This window comes from Aegilops tauschii, chromosome 6 (genome assembly GCF_002575655.3).
Source record: "Aegilops tauschii subsp. strangulata cultivar AL8/78 chromosome 6, Aet v6.0, whole genome shotgun sequence".
NCBI classification, from domain to species: domain Eukaryota; kingdom Viridiplantae; phylum Streptophyta; class Magnoliopsida; order Poales; family Poaceae; genus Aegilops; species Aegilops tauschii.
Window position 1 is genome coordinate 123,834 of NC_053040.3, and position 20,347 is coordinate 144,180.

General features: G+C 40.2%; 1 protein-coding gene and 1 long non-coding RNA gene across 2 annotated transcripts; one reads left to right on the forward strand and one right to left on the reverse strand.

The window, feature by feature from the left end:
* Window positions 1-1,934: 1,934 nt before the first annotated feature.
* LOC120967261 (uncharacterized) lies at window positions 1,935-4,039 on the forward strand. Its single transcript, XR_005761078.3, has 3 exons — window positions 1,935-2,044; window positions 2,476-2,604; window positions 2,732-4,039. It is a non-coding gene; the product is annotated as an uncharacterized lncRNA (long non-coding RNA).
* A 4,541-nt stretch (window positions 4,040-8,580) lies between these two features.
* Window positions 8,581-9,162, reverse strand: LOC109755281 (uncharacterized). The gene has a single exon (XM_020314189.1). The coding sequence runs from the start codon at window positions 9,160-9,162 to the stop codon at window positions 8,581-8,583; it is 582 nt and encodes a 193-aa protein (XP_020169778.1).
* Between the last annotated feature and the right edge of the window lie 11,185 nt (window positions 9,163-20,347).

Consider the following 20,347-nt stretch of genomic DNA (forward strand, 5'->3'; position numbering starts at 1 on the left):
TCAGGGTGAAAACCTAAGATCTGACCTGTAGTGGTTGGACCACGAGACGACAGCTCTTAAGCATCATCAGGTGTTGTTTCCAAAGAACCTTTATCGTAGCTCGTGTGTTCCACGGCGGTGGATGGCTTCGGTGCTGGTACAAGTCATAGGTTGTGTAGTTTTCTTATTATTATTATTAGTTTTATTGTTGTTTTGGCGGTATGCATCCTCGATGTTTTGATTAGGGCTTGATATTTGTGTCGTTGCAGATAGTGTAATTGATGTACTAGTCAGCGATGGAGCAATGGAGCAAGGCAAGGCGATGACCTTGTCCTTACGCACGTGGCGGAAGAACTAGAAGTGGCCTGCGCCAAGGTGCTCGGGGAGGCGGACTTACTTCTTTTCAAGAGGCGGTCAGATAAAAAAACCACATATCTATGCTTTCCTACTTTTTTTCCATTCAAATAAAGAATAATATAGTCTTACGTTAACAGAAAAATTAACTAAAATTGATTTTATGAAAAACGTGGGAAAACTTGTTTCCAAAAACACGTAGTAACATGTTATCATTCCTTAGCTAATCTGTTGTAAATTTTCGCTAACTAAACAAGTGAATAAAGCCTCCTCCAAAATCCACATCACACTTCTACTCTTTCTATAATAACTCTGTTTTTCAAATTCATATCCACTTCCTCCCTTTTTATTTGGTAGGATAATCTTAAAAAGGAATCTGAATTTTCAGTGTGTAATCCGTGCTTTGGGAATAGGTAAACATTAATTACAACCACATTAATTTCATTCTAATTTTGATTAGTATTGGTGTGGAATCAGACAAATGCATAAATGAGATGTGCGACCATGCATATAGCATAGTACATTATCATTGAGACACAACTATGTGTTAAGATGAGGGGGCCTATGCCCCCACCCCCCCTCCCCATTGGATGAATTTTTGAAAAATGAGGGCTTAGTCGTTCGACGGCGATTTGCTGCGGTGTGGCGTTCACCGGCGAGGCAGGCGGCTTTTATAGCCGGAGCACGGGTGGCGGAGGCGCATGCCAGGCGACGCGTGGCGGGCGCCCGTGGCGCTGGGCGACGCGACGCTTCACTGCGCGGCATCAATGGGCATGCTGACCGGCGCGCTACATCGCGGCAGGCGCGACATCAATGGAGGCGACGGCGCGGCAGCGCGTCAGCTTTGTCATTGATTCCCGCGGGAAACGAGGCGATGTGGACGACGAAGCGGCGCGTCGCTGACAGGGCGGGCCCATCACAGTTCGCGCCAAAAACGGTCCATCCGGCGACCCCAGCGCGCCGGGTTCGAGTTGGGTACACGGGCGTCAATTTCGGCCCAATCCGACGGAAAACGGGCTCCTGGGGGCGCGAGTGGGCCGGCGCTGAAAAAGTGGCCTGGGAGGGCCTGTTGGGGGCGCGGGTGGAGATGCTCTAAATGACTAAGCTACGCACCAAGATTCTTCGAGCCAATGAACACTAGTACTGGAAAACAAGAGGCAGCCAGTGAGGCAAATGCAGCTGGGCGATCGGATCCTGCTAAACCAAACCAAAATAAAGATCTCATCACCATTTATTTTACTGATTAAGTGTAGTAGAGTGGATCCAAATCCAGGAAAGAATCCCAACTGCATGCATCCACCTGGCTGGAAGGAGATTCTTCAGGCCCCTCCCTCCCCCTCACCTCACCACCGTCGCTCTCCTCCTTCCTTCCTCTACAGTTCCAGCCCCAGCCAGTCCCCACAAAGCCCACGGTTTGGTTTTATATATAGCCAAAGCGGAACCCGAGGTCCTCACCGGTGTCTTCCTCAAGGCCACCGAGGCAAACCTCAAGAGACTTGCTGCTGTTGGACCGTTCGTCACCTATGGGTAACTCACTGAATGGAAATATCTTCTCCATTGGTGTGGCTTGTTTCGCCAGTTTTGTACTAGTAGTTTACAGTGATTGAATGTTGTTAATTGGTGTCACGGTAGGTTCCCCAATTTGAAGAATGTGAAGGAGCTTATTTACAAGGAGCCTTTCCCCCTTACCAGCAATGATCTAATCGAGAAGGTATAATTTCTGTGACATCTTCTGGAGAATGAGGTTCAGACATTTGATTAAAGTAAAGCTTTGGCATGACTACGGCAGCTAGGAGTGTCAGTGATCTGTGCGTGTTAGCTTTCTTTAGCCAGTTCTACAATTGGTAAGAAACCTGAATACCTTCAGGGTTCAATTCTGGACCGATAATATGTTGTCGCCTTTTCCCTGTATCCTTGATGTTGCCAGGCATTTAACAATTTTGCCGTGTGAAAACAGATGATGTTGCTGCAGCGCTAGTACAACACCTTTCTTTTCATTTTTTCCTTGATTTTGTGTCTCCCCACTCCGCACAATGTTCCTCTTTCTCTGTATCAGATTGAACAAAAATGCATGTGTGCGCATACTCCAACTTCAGAGAACCTGAACTCTCTCTTAATCGTTGTGGATGTTTTTTTGTGCAGAGGCAGGAGGAAGAAAAGACAGCAATCAACACACACGTTCTGAAAAAAAAAAATGTTGTTTTCACTTCCTTACTACGGCAATGTGAGAGACTTATAAAAATGAGGAAGTTCAACCTTATCTTTGTGAAGGTTCAGTGAGTGTACCAGTAGCAGGAATTCGCAGACTGCAAAAAAAAGAAAATCTTTCAAAAAAAACAACACACCTTGGGTGGGGGACTGTTTGCTGCTGGAGCTCATATTTGTGTTTTTCGTGCAGTGTTTTCAGGTGCATCGGAAGGTGTTATGACAATCTCCGCTGTTTCTACACGGACGCCGGTCCGCCACATCTCAACTAGCATCTACTACTACATGTTGTACTAGGCATGCTCGATTTCTTAAGCTCAAAAGTTTGATTTTGCCATGCTTTCCGCGGGGCAAATGTGCTGTGCTGGGTAGCAAGGATTTGGGATCCGCTGCTTCTCGATGTGCGGCCTCATACCATTGAACTTGATTGCTCAGGCCTCTACGATACTATGATCTCTGTTTGCAATTTGCTTCTTGTAAATACTATTGCGGATTCAGATGGGGTTGTATTATTTCCAATTGTATTCTTCTGAGCTTGTGTTTTAATTGAAAAAAATGTGCGTGTGAACAAGAGAAAAAGAATATGTACAAAAGAAGTTCGTGTATCACTTCCCGGAGAGTTCTTGTATTACTCCCTAAAGAGTTCAAGCATTGCTATCCAGTTTGTGCACAAATAATTCTCTTTCCTGTATGTGTCTATGTTTTCGAAACTACAATGATCCAAAAAAAATAGATGTAACCAATCTAAAAAGTTTTGTAATTGCTACTATTTGTTGCGATGTCTAAAAGAGAATTGAGTTTTCGTTGAAATTCAAATAAATAAATATGAGTTGTTATATGTTAAAATAAATAATTGAAAAGGCCCCAAGGAGTCCAAATTTTAGAAAAGTAGCAGTTCGATGTTTATATAAAATTTAGACTGTTCTCATTATAAAAGAATGAATACAAGAAGTTCAAAAATAAAAAAAGAAGAAGTTTGTATTTTAAAAATAGAGCAGTTCAAAAATCTTAAAAAGGATTTACGCCATTTCTAAATTAAAAAAACTCTAGAAGTACTAATTTAAATAACGGTCTGGTTCAATAATTATTACAAAACTAGGATTTTTTTTGTTAATAAAAGGAATAAACCAAGAAGTCCAAATTACGAAAATATAGAAGTTCGATATTTATAAAAATATCATATTTTCCTTGTTACTAAAGAATAAAAATAAAGAAGTTTAAATTAAAATAAAGGAGTAGTTCGATGTATACAGAAAACTCAAATTCTTTCTGTTTCTCACAAAAATAAAAGTAAGGAGTTCAATTTTAAGAAAATTGTATGATTCTAAAACCATATTTTTTTTCTCCGAAGAATAACACAAAGAAGTTCATATTGAAATAATAGAGAAGTACGAAGTTTATAGAAACTTCAGATTTTTTCCTCGTTACTCAAGAAAATAAAATGAAGAAGTTCAAATTAAAATAAAAGGAAGAGCTAAATGAAGAAGTTCAAATTAAAAAAATGGAGGAGTTTAATGTATATGAAAAACTCAGTTTTTACTAATAATAATTTAAGAAGTTCAATTTTAAAAAACGGAGCAGTTTGACATTTATTACAAACTCGATTTTTTTCCTGTTACTAACGAATAAACCAAGAAGTTCAATTTTACTAAATAATAAATGAAAAAGTTCAATTTAAAAAAACGAAGAAGTTCAATATTTATTTTAAAAACTCCATTTTTCTCAATTCTAAAAATACACAAAGAGATTTAAATTGAAACAAAGGGCATTTTGATGTTTATAAAAAAAATCAGTTTTTTCATTGGTAAAGGGTAACGTCATTTTTGTTTTTTAATGGAGCAATACGATTTTAAAAAGAAAATCAAAAATTTAAATTAATAATGGAGTAGTTCGATGTATATAAAAAACTCAGACTCTTCTTCTTTCTATGCAAAGTTGAAGTATGAAATTAAATTTAGAAAAAAACTTGTTTGATGTTTACTTAAAAATCATTTTTTAAGAATAAAACAAAGAAGTTCAACTTAAAAAAGCGGAGAAGTTTAAGGATTATAAAAAGCTATGATTTAGATGCCCAATTTGGATGAGCGATTTGGGAGTTAGGGCAAAAAACAAAGAACAATTCAAAGTGATAACTGCCAGAAGTTCACGTACTACACAGTGTGCATTTTGTATTAAAGAAAGTAATGAAAAAGCAAAGGCTAAAAGTTTTGTTGCTCGAAGTTGAAGTGCTCGGCCCGAGAAATTTTAAAAATTCTTGTGAGAGAGGTTGAACAAAAATACTTGACAGAATTTCGAGGTGATAATAGCGGGAAGTTCAACTACTTCATTTCAAAAGAGAATAAAAAATACAAAACTAAAAGCCTAAACGGTTTGTTGCAAGAAGTTCACGTGCTCCACCCTGCACGTTCAAAAATTATATTTATGATACGTCCGTCGTTCATATACATGTTGTTTTAAAAAGCAAAAACAACGTTGTTTTGCCATTTTAAAAACTGCTCTCAAACGGCAACAAATTTGTAACACATGTCTACATGAAAAACTTGTTGTGATTCATAAGCTTTCCACCGGGTATATTATGTGCCACATTTCGATGAACGGTTTAAATTTTTCATGTATACCATTTAAAACACATTTTGATGTATTCAAAAAATTCTTACCTGTTGAAAGAAGTTCATAGTGAAAACAACGAGAGGTTCAGGTACTGCAAGGAATGCATTTCCGGTGAGAATAAAAGTATAGAAAAATAAAAGTTTAAAAGGTTTGTTGAAAGAAGTTCAAGTGCTCTTTCCGGGGAAGTTCAAAAATTCTTGCAAGAGAGGTTCACCTTGTATTTCCATGTTCGATTTTTTTCGTATAAAAACGAATACAATTCTTTACTCAAAAATATAAAAAGGTGAAGTTCAGATTGAAATAACAGAGAAGTTCGGAGTTTATTAAAACCTAGGATTTACCTATTCAAAAAATAAAAAACACAACGCCCTTTTTTGCACTTTTAAAACAACTCATAAAATGAAAAAAATGGTTGCTAGAAGTTCAAGTGCTCGGCGAGGAAAAGTTCAATAATTCGTGTGAGAGAGATTCACCGTGTATTTAGATGTCCAAAATACATTAAAAAAGATGTTGTTTGTTGTGTTTTAAAATAATTTACTCAAACCAGAGAGAAGTTCAAAATAATAACAACCGGAAGTTCACGTACTACATGGTGTGTATTTCGTATAAGAAAAATACAACTAAGTGAAACAGAGTGAAGTTCAAACAGACATGCCCCAGAAGTTCAACTACTTCACGTAGTGCAAAGAACAGTACGTCAAAAACAGAGTGAAGTTCAAACAGACATGCCCGAGAAGTGCAACTACTTCACGCAGTGCATTTCCATTCGCGATGAAGGCAGAAATCATGATATCGTCATTTTTTAATTTACTACAAACGGCAGGAATATCATTTGTGTAAGTTCAAGTCCTCGGTCATAGAAAGTTAAAAAAATATTGTGAGAGAGGTTGTAAAAAAGAATATCATTTGTGTAACATTAACGAATGGATGAGAGAATTACAAACGAAAATACGTCACAGAAGTTCAACGTGAAAACAGCAGGAAGTTCAACTACTACATTGAATGAATTTCAGATAAAAACTTTTAAAATCGTCGCGAGTACGAAAAAATGATCAACATGGAAAAGTTGCGTGTTTACAGCAGCTTTCCATCGGTATATCACTTGCTCAATTACGGTGAGTTGATGGAGAGCTACGAGCAACGAATGGAGGGCTACGAGCAAGAAAAGCACGTGAAAAAACAGAGTGAAGTTCAAGTACACATGCCGAGAAGTTCAAGTTCTTCACGCGATGCATTTTTCAATAATCTGTTTCGCGATAGACGCAGAACGCATGATCTCGCTATTTTTTAAATTACTTGAAAACGGCTAGGAATCAGAGAAAACTATCAACATGAAAAAGTTTTGCATTTTCCGTAGCTTTTCAGCGGTATATTATTTGCCCCATTCCGTTAAAGTTTGTAGAAATTATGCCAAAAATACGTTTTTAGCCATTTTCAAATTTGACTTAAAACCGTAAGGAATGGGGAGAAACAATATATACGGGAAAGTTTCGCATTTCCTCAAGCTTTCCAATGCCGTATCATTTGTTGCATTCGGACATACGGTTAAAAAATTAGCTCGAAAATACGAACTCGGTGGAACTTGTACCGTTTTTTGAATTACTTTTAAACCATTCCAAATTAGAAAAAACATTTAACATGAGAAAGTAGCGCATTTTCACAAGCTTTCCAACGCCATATCATTTGCCTCAATTGGATTAGCCGTTTAGAAATTACGTTGAAAAGACGAACTCGGCTGTTCGGTTTGCGAAATTTTACGATTTTCCAAATTACTATTTATCCATAGGGAATTAGAGAAAACTTTCAACATGTGGAAGGAGCAGTTTTGCAGCAGCTTTCCAACGCCATATTATTTGCTTCATTCCGATAAACGATTTAGAAATACGATCGAAAATACGATTCACGTTTTTTGTATGAAGAAAAACGGTTTTCAAAACTGCTCTTAAACCGCTTATATTTTGCCAAAAATTTAACTTGGCTCATAATACTGGTGTCCATAGCTTTCCAACGGTATATCGCAAGCCCCATTTGTACACTTTTTAGCTGAAGTTCAACTTAGTACTCGAGGAAGGTCAGGCGCGTTACTCGGAAAGTTCATGTTGTGATCAGAATATTATTCTGATCCCGTGATCAGAATAGTGTTTATATATACATAGGGTCGCGCTATTCGTCACCCTGGGCGAGGAATAGTTATTCTTCACCCCCTCTCTATTTTGACATCTATGCACCGTATTTTTACGTTTCGTAAATTTTGTCTTATTTCATACATGAAAAGAGAACGTAAGAAAATATGTACTCGCCGTAAAAAATATTTTATGTTACGTAAAATTACTAATGTAAAAATATAGTGTAAAACGTACATAAAATGTGATTTTTCTGGTCTTATAACCTATATTTTGAAAAAAAAAATATACGAAATTTTACATATTGAATCAATATGCATGTAACTATTTATATTATAAACGTAATTTATTTAGGAAGCGATCGTAAGATTACCTCGGGTGAAGAATAACTTATTCTGCACCCTGGGTGATGAATATTAACACTACATATATATATACATATATATATACATATATATGTATATATATATGTATATATATGTATATATATATATGTATATATATATGGGCTAGGGTGGTTGTGAATTTGACACCAGCATACTATGCATGATGCAACTCAGCTTGTTTCTATTCAATTTAATTCAATCAGTGAGCACCAATTATATCATCTCAGCTCTCACATTGTCTGTCACATGGGGTGTGGAGTTCTACAATTGAGATGATGGAATCCAATTGGCCTATCACCTTGGCTCAGGTATCCCAATCATGCTTGATTCCTCCTCTCCTCTCCAACTTTGGGAATTGTTTTTGTCGCCCAGTTGCGGCTTCACGGCTACTGTACCTGCCACAAAATGTTAGTACCACTATGATTCAGATCCCTATGTTGTGCAAGCCTGTCCTACTGTACTATTATTTTTCTGTGTACACATGTAAACAGTGCATTCAAATTCCAACTGGGTTTACATGGATTGTGTACTGAGTACTATGCATATGCTTGCTGTTCAACGATTCCATGTCATGGGTTATTTAGAGCAACTCCAATGGGGCGACCCATTTCGTCCGCGGCCGTCCGTTTAGGTCGGCGCGGACAAAAAAGCCGGCCCAACGCGCCGACCCAAACGGACGCGTGTCCGCTTTCGTCCGCCTGCCGACCCATTCCCGGCCCATTTTTTAGCTTGATTTGCGTCGGCGCGGACACAAGACGGACGCGCGCGCGCTCGCCCTCTTTCCTCACCGGGCCCGCTAGTCGGTCGCACATTACATTCACACACTCGCCCGCCTGCTACGTCGCCGACGCCGCCGGCCATTTTTCAGATTTAAAATGGATACATAGATAGTTCTAGCGTACACAGATAAAAGAAAAAGACCACTACTCGTCGCTTTCTGACTCCGACTCGGTAATGTCCTCCTCCGACGTCTGAATGTAGGCGTCAGCAAGCTGCTCGTCTTCAAAGTTCCAACCCGAAGTTTCTCGTAGCTTCAGTTTCAATTGAGCTGCCTGCTTCCGCGAACGCTTATCTTCCCGATAGGCGGCTCGCTCCCTCCTCCTCGCGTCCCTCTCCAACCTCAATTGCCTGTAGAACTGGCGCTCGTCGACGATGTCTTGCGTGAAGCCTCCGCGCCACGCCACCAAGGCTTCCACGTCCTTCTCTGCGATGGCGAGGCGACGTTGCCGCCTCCGGTGGACACGACGATCCTCGTCGGTGAAAAGCCGCGGGAGAGGCACCAGATCCTGCGCCCGCTGGCTCGACACGGTGGAAAAATTCATATCAGGACGAGGCCTCCGGAGGCGCCACGCCGCCGCGTCGTGCTCGCGGGCCGCCTCCTCTGCGGTGTCGAAGGTGCCGAGGATGAGACGCTTCTCGCGAAAATAGATCTCGGAGGAGAAGGCGCCGGAGCGGAGCTCGAGGACTCCGCGAAAATCCGAAGAGCTCAGGCGGCGGATCGACATGGTGGCGCAGAGGCGGCGAGAGTGGGCGGCAGACAGAGTGTGGAGGGAGCGCCTTCTTTATAATGAGGGCCGGCCGCGGCGCGCACGCGAACCTTTCCCGAGCGCTGGAGCGCCAAAACCAGCGCGCGCTACACTACACCACGGTAGAGCTTACGTGACATATTTATGTGGGCAAAGGTCCACTAATCTTCACAAAATATCTGTCACCGTAGCTTTTAAGTTTTGTCTTCGAAACATGTGTAGGCAAAGGTATATCACTGTAGACACATTATGTGTCGGCAACCACTAAATAACTATGTATTTGTCAGTAATCGCTTAATAACGTGTTATGTGTCGGCATATGTATGAGCTTTGACAGTTTATCAGTCGGTGTAGGTACGTATTTAGCGATATAAAATGTGTCGGCGTATATAGGGTGTATAGACTCAGAGTAAGTGTCGGCATAGAGGGACATGTGTCAATCGACTGCCTTGGCGCGCAATTTCGGTGCGCGAGCGAAATTTTTGCTTGTTCGTGCAAAGTATCCCCCGCAAAATACTCCCCCTCCCCCGCAAAATACCCCAAATCGACCCCAACCCTAACCCGTGCCTGCCGCCGCCGCCGCCCTCGCGTTCGATCCACTCCATCGGCTGCCGCAATCGCCGCCGCCCTCGCGCTCCACCCCGTCCTCGCGCCCCCTCCTCCCTAGCTCCATCGCCGTCCTCGCACCCCCCTCCCCCCGAGCTCCAGCCCTAGATCGACTCGCCGTCGTCGGGCTTCACATCCTACAGCCGCCGCCCCCTCCCCCCTGACATGTAGCCGCCGTCCTCGCCAATCCCATACCCGTCCCTGCTGCCGTCGGGGACCCATCTCCGGGCTCCCTGCTGTCGCCGGGGATCCGTCTCCCCTGCTGCCGCCGGGGTTCCATAGCTGGGCTCCCTGCTGCCGGCGGGGTTCCATTGCCGGGCTCCTGCCGCCACCGGAGCTCTATCTCTGGGCTCCTGCTGCCGCGAGACCTCTGCTCTGCTGCTGCCGGAGCTCCATCTCCGGGCCTGTTGCTGCCGGACGTCTGCTCTGCTGCTGCTGGAGCTCCATCTCCGGGCCTGCTACTGCCGGACCTCTGCAGTGCGGCTGCCGGATCTCTGCTCTGCTGCTGTCAGGCTCCATCTCCGGCCAAGCTCCATCTCTGCTCCACTCCGGCAGCTCCGTCTCTGTGCCCCGAGTAAGCATCAACTCCTCCCTAGATTACCTTCTCTGTATCTGAATCATATGCAGTTGTTTGTGACAGTAGACAACTGGACAAGAATGTGTATTTGTTGCTTGAATGGTTATTGTTTTGTACTTCTATTGCTTGAATAATGATTGTCGCTTCACCGATGCAAAGCTAACACTACCGCACTGGCCATATTCAGATACTTGGCAACTTTGATGTTAAGGTTGCATCATGGACAAAACCTGGTTGTCTAAGCCTAGGTACATCTAGTTTCTTTTTTGCAAACTCATAAACGGTATAATTTTGTCATGAACTGTTCTGATATCTAAAAATAACAATTACATGTAGGCACACAAATGAGTATCTGCAGGGGTTAGACAAGTTTATAAAGTTTGCTTTTATTAATTCAACAAATGGAAACAAAATCTTATGTCCTTGCAAGATATGTTTGAACTCTAAATGGAGAACAGCAACAGAAGCACGTGACGATTTGATATGTGATGGTTTCATGGAGGGGTATCATACATGGTTGTTTCATGGAGAATCTAGCCACGCTAGCCCTAATATTGAGGAGGTAGAAGTAGAGAGTTCACCGGCAGAAAATGAATTAGCTAATTTCTTGCGAGACATAGCTTGTGGATTAGATGATGCGGGGTGTTGGAAGAGAACAATGAGGACAATAACAACCCTAGGATGGATGTTGATGATGATACCAAGGCTTATTTGAAGATGGTTGATGATGACAACAAAGAACTATACCCCGGGTGTAAAAACTTCTCAAAATTGCGTTTTATTGTCAAATTGCTCCACATCAAACTTCTTGGGCGATGGAGTGACAAAAGTTTTGACATGGTGCTTGAGTTACTTAGTGATGCATTCCCCAAAGGTTCAGTACTTCCCAAAAATTTCAATGAAGCTAAGAAAATAGTTAAATCTATTGGGCTTGGGTATGTTAGTATTCATGCCTGTGAAAATGATTGTGTACTGTTCAGAAATGAATTTGATAAGGAGAATCAATGTCCAAAGTGTAAAACTTCAAGGTGGAAATCAGAAAAGAAGAGTCCTGATGGGAAAAGGGTACATAGAGTTCCTAGAAAGGTTCTTCGCTATTTTCCTATTAAAAGAAGGCTTCAAAGGTACTTTATGTCCTCTAAAACTGCAACTGACATGAGGTGGCATGACGAACAACGGACCAAAGATGGTTTGATTAGGTGCCCAGCGGATGCTATTTTCTGGAAGGATTTTGATTCCAAACATCCACTAATTGGTGATGATAGTCAGAATTTTAGATTGGCTGCAACAACTGATGGATTTAATCCATTTAGGTCAACAAGGAGTACCTATAGTATTTGGCCAGTCTTTTTGATTCCATACAACCTTCCTCCTTGGATGTGCATGAAGCGGACTAATTTTATCCTTTCTTTGCTCATTCCTGGCCCTAAGGCACCTGGTGGCGATATGGATGTCTATCTTGAACCTTTGGTAGATGATCTAGTAGATATGTACTATCATGGTGTAAAGACATTTGATGCTTCTAAGTCTGAAATATTTGATCTTCGTGCTGCCATCCTTTGCACCATACATGACTTTCCAGGTTTAGGCTACACTCATGGGTGTGCTACCCAGGGTGAGGTAGCTTGTCCTGAGTGCCATTCATTTACTTGTTCTCTACAATTAAAAAAGGGCAGAAAATATTGCTATATGGGACATCGTAGGTTCTTATCATCCAATCATAAGTTTAGGTCAGATGAAAAGTTATTTGATGGCAAGTCAGAGCATAGGACAGCACCTATACCTCTTACGGGTGAGGAAATCGATGATTTGACAGCAAATCTTGAAACATCCTTTGGAAAAGATCCAGCTGCCAAGAAGACAACAAAGAGAAAACGCAAAGAAGGTGAATCCCCTCCCTTGTATAAAAGAAGATCTGTGTGGTTTAAGTTGCCCTATTGGAAAGATCTGATGTTGCGTCATAATTTTGATGTTATGCATATAGAAAAAAATGTATGTGATAACATAGTTAACACACTTCTAGGCCTTGAGGGAAAATCAAAGGATAACGCAAATTCTCGCTTAGACATCCAAGCTTTGGGTGTTATGGGGGACCTGCATCCTGTTGAAGTAGAAGAGGGTAAATTGTATATACCTCCAGCACAATATACTTTGACACCCGATCAGATGAAACATTTTCTCCAAGTCTTGATGGGAGTCAAGTTTCCACAAGGCTTTGCAACTGATATACGACGTTATATCCATGTTGGCGAGAAGAAGATTTCTGGACTGAAGAGCCATGATAATCACATTCTGCTGCAGCACCTTCTTCCGCTTGCGATTCGAAAAATATTGCCAACAAGAGTATGTGCTGCATTGACTCGTGTTAGTAACTTCTTCAAAAAGATTTGCTCACCTGTTATCCGTGTCAGTGATATGCAAATTCTAGAGGCTGAAATAGCTGAGACCTTAAGCATACTTGAAACTATATTCCTGCCAAGTTTTTTTGATGTCATGGTCCACTTGATGGTTCATTTGCCTGCCCAAGTTAGAATTGGTGGCCCAGTACACTTCCGGAGCATGTGGTCAGTAGAAAGGTGATCTTCTAAACAAAGTCTTATAGCAACCTATTTTTTTTGCAAATGAATTTTGCAAATATGCTTACAATCTGTAGTATGTAGGTATTTGGGGCACTGCAAAGGACATGTTCGCACTAGAAGCCATCCGGAAGGATCAATCGCTGAGGGTTATTTGTTTGATGAGGGCCTTACATTATGTTCTCGCTATCTCAAAGGGTGTGAGACTAGGTTCACTCGACAAGATAATAATGTTGAGGTGTTGAATAATGAAACGTCCAACACCAGTCCATACTTGTGCCACAAGGGGCAAGGATTGGGTAGCATTGTATCATTATCAAATAATTCTTGGATCCAAGCACATAGATATGTCTTGTTCAACCACAATGAAATAGAACCTTATGTGAAGTAAGCTGCCCACACAATAGTAATATTATCTCTTTCTTATCTTTCTTATAATATTTAATTTGATACACAATTATAGGAAGCACCGTGAGCACCTATCCTCAATTGGTCTTCCCAATGAAAAAGCAATCAACACTATGCAACATGGGAAGTTTCATGAGTGGTTTCGAGAGCATGTAAGTAGGACATCACTTGACCTATTGTGCTCAACATTAATCATGTAACCTGTTGTAACTAACAACAATTCTATACTCAGGTGTTGTCATTAGTTGAAAGAGGTGTAGAAGTATCAGAAGAACTACAAATTTTAGCCCAAGAACCTTTCATGATTGCTAGAAAACTTAACAGCTATACTACTAATGGGTTCGATTTCCATACACACTCAAGTGATGATGGTAGACCTATTCAAAACAGTGGAGTAGCTATAGCTGCACAAAATTCAAGAGGAGTAGAGATATATTATGGCATTATTAGGGAGATAGTTGAGCTAAACTACCGCCAAAAAGGATATATGGTGTCATTTCGATGTGATTGGGTTGACAATCGTGAACAAGACAAATGGGTAAAAACCGATCAGTTTGGGGTTACTACTGTTAACTTCAACCATTTATTCAGTAGTGGTGATAAGTTATCAGATGAACCTTTCATCTTAGCATCACAAGCCGCACAAATTTTCTATGTTCCAGAGGTTGATGATAAAGGCTGGTGTGCAGTTGTCCAGAACACAAAACCACATGGCACCTATTCTATGGCCGCTGTGGATGATGAAAATGTGGATGATGAAAATGTAGAACTTGAGAATGCTAATAAGGGGTTGTTAATAGATCTACACACAAATGTTGATCCCGACATTGATTATACCAAATTTTCTCATGTAAGGACTGATATAGATGGAATAATTGTTGCTGCACCAAAGAGGAAGTAAGTGTGATAATGATTTTTCTCATTTTATTTGGTAGCTGTGTAAAATTTGGTTGTTACTTCAGTTGAAATACTTGCATGTTCTATGGATTGCTAACTCATCTGTAAGCACTTACAGGAGCAGGAGCAAAAATGGCAGCTGCAGAAAGAACTCCTGAATATGAACTCGAAAGGAACAGAACTGTACTTGATGTACGTAGAATACAAAATGAGAACATGAAGAGAACTTTGAATCTTAAAGGTCTAGCAGATGCATTTGAGGCGGAAGGCCAACCTGCTCCCCAAAAGAAGAAAAAGGTATTGCTGCTAGACATGATATAACTAAAAGAAAACACATGTCTTCAGTTTCTTTGTGTTCGATTATAGCTTTGCATCATATACTACTAAAACTATTACATCATCCACACATACATATACACTATTTCCATCACACTATTTGCTATCCCTTTTTGTATAGTTAACACTGATTTATGTGGTTAATTGTAGAGACAAAAGCAAACTCATGTTTCACAAACTCAAGCTCCAGACCGGCAATTGCGGTCTTCTTCAAGATTAAATACTGAAATTTCAACTGAACCTGAGGTTGTATTGAATGAACCTGAAGGTATGCTTTTTACTTTGATGTGTGTACCTTCAAGATTAGCAATGGAATGATAATGCATTCGTAGTACTAAACCTATTTTCTGCATTTATTGGATATCAGTCCAGGAAAGGGAGGTTAGGAAAGTTACTGCTATGAAAAGCATATGGGGAAGGCAAAACAAGCCTAAACTCAAGTTGGAAATCAATGAGTATGGTCAGCCTTGTGGTAAATCTGCTACACGGTTTGCCAACTTTGTTGGAACACAAATAAGAACCAAGGGTTTTCCGGTTGAATTTGATGATTGGAGGAAGGTTGATCTGTCTAAAAAACTTGCTTTATGGACCGAGGCAAAGGTAATACTTGGTTGTTGCTGCTATATTGTTATTGGTTGCTGCTATGTTGCTATATATTTATTGGTTAGTGAGTTCCTGGATGACATCTTAATGTTCATGTTTAGGAGTGACTAATGAGTTAGTTTATGTTCCAAATGCCAATTTTTCAGTTGTTTTGGGAATTAGACGAACGAGTTTTCCAATGGTATATGAAAACAGCACAAATTAAATGGAAAGACTTCAAATCAGACCTAAAGAGGGATTATTATGATGAATCATATGAATATGATGAACTTATAGCATCATGTGATGCTAGAGTTCATCCTGACCAATGGAAGTTGCTTGTTGCATTTTGGTTGACTCCAAAAGCTAAGGTATGCTCTTTGTTAGGTTAGTATTGACCTTTGATTCTACTTGTGTGACATGATCTTTATCAAACCATTTGGTAGGCTCGCTCAATAAGAGGTAAAAATAATCGAGCACATCACACGCAAAATCACACATCTGGGAGTAAGAGTTTTGCTCGGGTTGACACTGAAATGGTATGCAACCATGCTATTCTTGTTCTAAACTTTGATGTTTGTACATTTTGCTCATTGTTTTAATCTTTCTTATCACTTGACATAGACCGAGGAGCTCAAGCGCCGCCCACATAGACATGAATTGTTTATTGAAACACATACACATCGAATTAGTGGACTTCCTCAAAAAGGGTCTGCAGTAAGAATTGTAAGTTCAGATGCACTCTAATTTCTCGATTCCTTTCATATTTTTGTTTATGTAGTAAGTACTAGAAACTCATAACAATTCCTGAAATCTACAGAAAGAACTTCAAGATGAAGCATTAAAGCACCCAGAATTGTTGGAGAATGGTATTAAGGATGGTGATTTTTTTGCGTTTGTTTGTGGAAAAGAAAAAAATGGATATGTTCGTGCTGTTGGTTTGGGGCCAACTCCATCTGACCTAGAGTTGCCAGGAACCCAGCAGTATAAATCTACAAAGCTTCAAATAGCAATGGAAAAGTGTCGTGTATCTAACCAAAAAGTGGAACATCTGCAAGACCAAATGGATGACATGAAGAAGCAAATGGCTGAGATGAGGCAACTCTTTCTATCTTCACAGGGGCAACAAGATGAAACCAATACCACACCTGGACATGAACCAAATACTCCACACCAGGTAGCACTAGTTCTATTATACTATACCTCTGCCATAGCGGAACATGTAATGCTGTGATCTCGTTGTAGTTTATTATATTTAACATCTACAATGCTTGATTTTGATGTAGAACATAAGGACAAGAGAAGCCAATAATATTGAAAAAGGCAATGCTCATCTAGAGGAGGTGGCTGAGTCAAATGCTTCTATGCAGAATGATGACACTCTTACTGGAAGAAGAATTGTTAATGTTGAGAAACATAACAGACAACAAGGGGTAAATCTTTCCTTTCCTTTTGGCCTTTAATTGTCAATATGATGCTATATGAACTTGTTTCTTTACCATGATTATATTCTGAATTGCAAATTTTTCCCATAGGGTGGAAGAGATGTGATACTATATAGCATGACTAGACCTTTAAATGTCGCTATTGCCAAAGGAACAATTCAAACCACTAATCCAAAGGCTGTGGTGGGGGGTGAGCCCCTAGGTTCTCAATATGTCGAAATTGTCATCTATTCGGTGTTCAAAAGGGATACTCAGTTGCCTCGTCCGTATGGGAATGTGTTGACCATGGGAGATGCTAAGGGGAAATCGATTGCGGCCATCTGCTATGGTAATAATTTAGAGCACTTGGTTTCTTTTCTTTTGTGCTAATCGGTCACCTATTAAGTAGTGATTGTTGTTGCAGATCAAAGATCCCAAGAAGACATCTAATGTGCCATGAGGTGCAGGTACTATGATATACATCTAATTTACATGCCAATTAAAATTAATGTGCCTTAGTTTGTTTCTGCCTACTTATCTGTCCTATAAGACCATTGATGTATTGAATAGTTGTCAATCTCCATATTTGTGTGCACCTTTTTATCTCCAGCCCTTGGCACTTCTCCTACCTTGGAGAAATTTAACAAGTAAAAATCTGCAGCTATTTGTCAATCTCCATATTTATGTGCACCTATTTCTGTTTATAGCTCCATATTTATCCATACAAAAAAGTAGATATAACTAGCATGTTTCGAGCATCCTGGTCGAACTAAGTTTTTATTTGTTAACTCTGTAATCTGACAAGTGAGTACATAGTATTTTTGGCAACTGATCGACACCTAAAAGCATGTTTAAACTCTTGGGCAAATAAGTATTTAGTAATATGGAAACTAAGCATATTAAATATGGCAACTAAATACTATATAGGGGGAGTACTTCTATTTTCTGGCAACTAATCACTCGCAATGTTTGGTGGCAGTAATATGGAAACTAAGCATGTTTCTTTGCTGGGATGTTTCTTTGGACGTTTTTGTCCATTCTAATTGGTCTCCCCACTGTCATGCTCTTTTTGCATTTTAAAAGAAAAAAAGAGGAAAAACATGAATGATACATACATTCAACAGTTGACGATGCTGCTCCTACATCTTTCTAGATATATGCGGACATTTCTACCAATTTAAAACTCTCTCTCCCTGCTAGTGTGTTGTTGTACCATAGTCACATGCGCGTATAGTAGTCTGCCTAGCTTCAGTTGTACGAATGTTGGCTCACCCATGAATCCCTGAAATTTTGGCCGTAGGATTGATAAATCCAACGACAAGTGTGAATACTAGAAGATGGTTGAATGTTCATATACAGTTTGGCACCTTGATTGAAAACTGCAAGTTTCTCTTTGTCTTCCCCTTTTGAGCTTTTTCAAGGGTATCATGTATTTCACATAAAAATTATTCATGATATGTGGTTAATAAAATGGAACTATAGACTGGATGTGCATAGTGCCAGTGTACTAGTAATGATAGTAATAATAGTACACTAATGCCATATCACTGTTCAGGAGCTTTGAACAACTTTTCAGTTGATTACACTTTCTTGACAATTCTTGACAAATTCGTATGCAATATTTTCAGGTACTTAGCCACCTAGCATTGGATGTGAGGAGGACTTGGAGTATCATGGAACATACATGGTTGTGCGCAGTATTTGGAAGCCAACTTCAATCATGTCACGAATCTGATGTGTGTTTCGGACCATTTGGTGCTTCAAGTGTTTTGGAGTAGAAACTTTGTGCTCATGGATGTGACTTGTGTGCTCTGGATTAGTGTTTGAATTATTTCATCGAACAAGCAGTGGTCCTTTTTATGTGACTTGTGTGTTCTGGATGGTTAAGCTATACTTCTGGTTGTGCTTGTGAACCTATGTCTATATATATATGTCTATTTGTGAACCTATGTCAGTATATGTCTGTTTGTGAACCTATGCCAGTATATGTCTATTTGTGAACCTATAATCATTGTTGTCCAATGTGTCCATGTTGATGTTGTTTATCGATTGCATTTCAGTATATATGTGAAATTATTGGTTTGGCTGTGCACTACATACTAACAAGTTATCTGTTGGTAAACAAATTCTTGCAGCGCAACAGTCGGCCATGGCTACTAGCTAGCTAGGCATGAAATGTGTCAGCAAACATACATACCTAGACGAACAGACTATCTGTTGGCCAAGATATATACCTATATAGACAGCATAAGTGTCGGCAAAGGTGCAAATATATCCAAACAGAATATGTGTCGGGATAGATATATACCTAGAAGAACAGCATAAGTGTCGACAAAAGTAGGGTGTAAGTGCACACCTCAACTGTCGGCGTACCTAGGATGTATGCCCACAAACCATATGTCGGGGTACGTAGGGTGTATGTCCACAAGCAAACTGTCGGCGTAGGTAGGGTGTATACTGTCTGAAAAAGTGTCGGCAAGTGAACTTCTGTCGGCAATGCCTTTCCCCACAGCAAGTCCTCCGACTGTTTTCTCTTTTGTCAGCATATGTGTTAGCGACAAGCTATGTGTCGGCAAAGGTACCCTATGCCAACAGATTTATGTGTCGCCGAAACTTGACCGTGGTGTAGTGCTAGGCCGCTTTCCACTGCGCGCGCGAACATTCCCCGCGCGCTGGAGAGCCAAAACCAAGGCGATGACATGATCTAAAACGCGCGCGGCCATGAAATGGGTCAGCCTGTTGGGCGCACTGCCGACCCAAAACTAAAAGAGGGCAGACGGCGGGCGGGCGGTCGACCCAAACAGACAAAAAACGGACAAAAACACCGTCCGTTTGGGTCGGCCCATTGGAGTTGCTCTTAGTGGGCAAAATACTACTCCCTCCATTCCTAAATATAAGACGCCTACCAAAACGTCTTATGTGTAGGCACGGAGGGGGTAGAATTATCCTTTATTTTAGCCAATGACCACGAGTGTATTTTGTTAATTAGTGGGCAAAATACTAGAATGATCCTTGATTCTGGCATGAGCTTACAACAACATTTAATTTGCCAAGTACTTATTAGGGAGTGTGTCTTGCCGAGGAATATGACAAGTACATTCTCCCAGGCGAAGAGCAAGAAGGCGCTAATGTTCGTAACAACAACAACAAAACGAAATAATGTCCTTAGCTCGGACAATTGTTGAAATTAGACATTTTACCATCCAATTGTTTGATACTAAGTTACATTGCCACATGTAAAATGTTGTGCTCCGCACTACAAAAAATGTTAAACAAATTATACTAGTATTCTTTAAAAAGGGGATTTTTAATGACTTCAAACATAAAGCACATCCAAAGCACATATAAATCTGTTTCAATCAAATGTCTTATTAGGTGCACGTGCATACAAAAATGTTGGTTCTACTCCCTCCGTTTCTTTTTAGTCCGCATATAAGGTTTGGTCAAAGTCAAGCTTTGTAGAGTTTGACTAACTTTATATTAAAAAATATAAACATTCACAATATGAAATCAATATTATCATGTGCACCATGAAACGTATTTTCATACTATATAGTTTTAGTATTGTAGATGTTTATATATTTTTATATAAATTTGGTCAAATTTTGTGTAGTTTGACTTTGACCAAATCTTATATGCGGAGTAAAAAGAAACGGAGGGAGTATATGATAACAAATGTATATGTTAAAAAGCAACAATATAATGAATACAATTGACAAGATTAAGTTTAGTTTAAGCCTTCTACGTATTTGACAAAT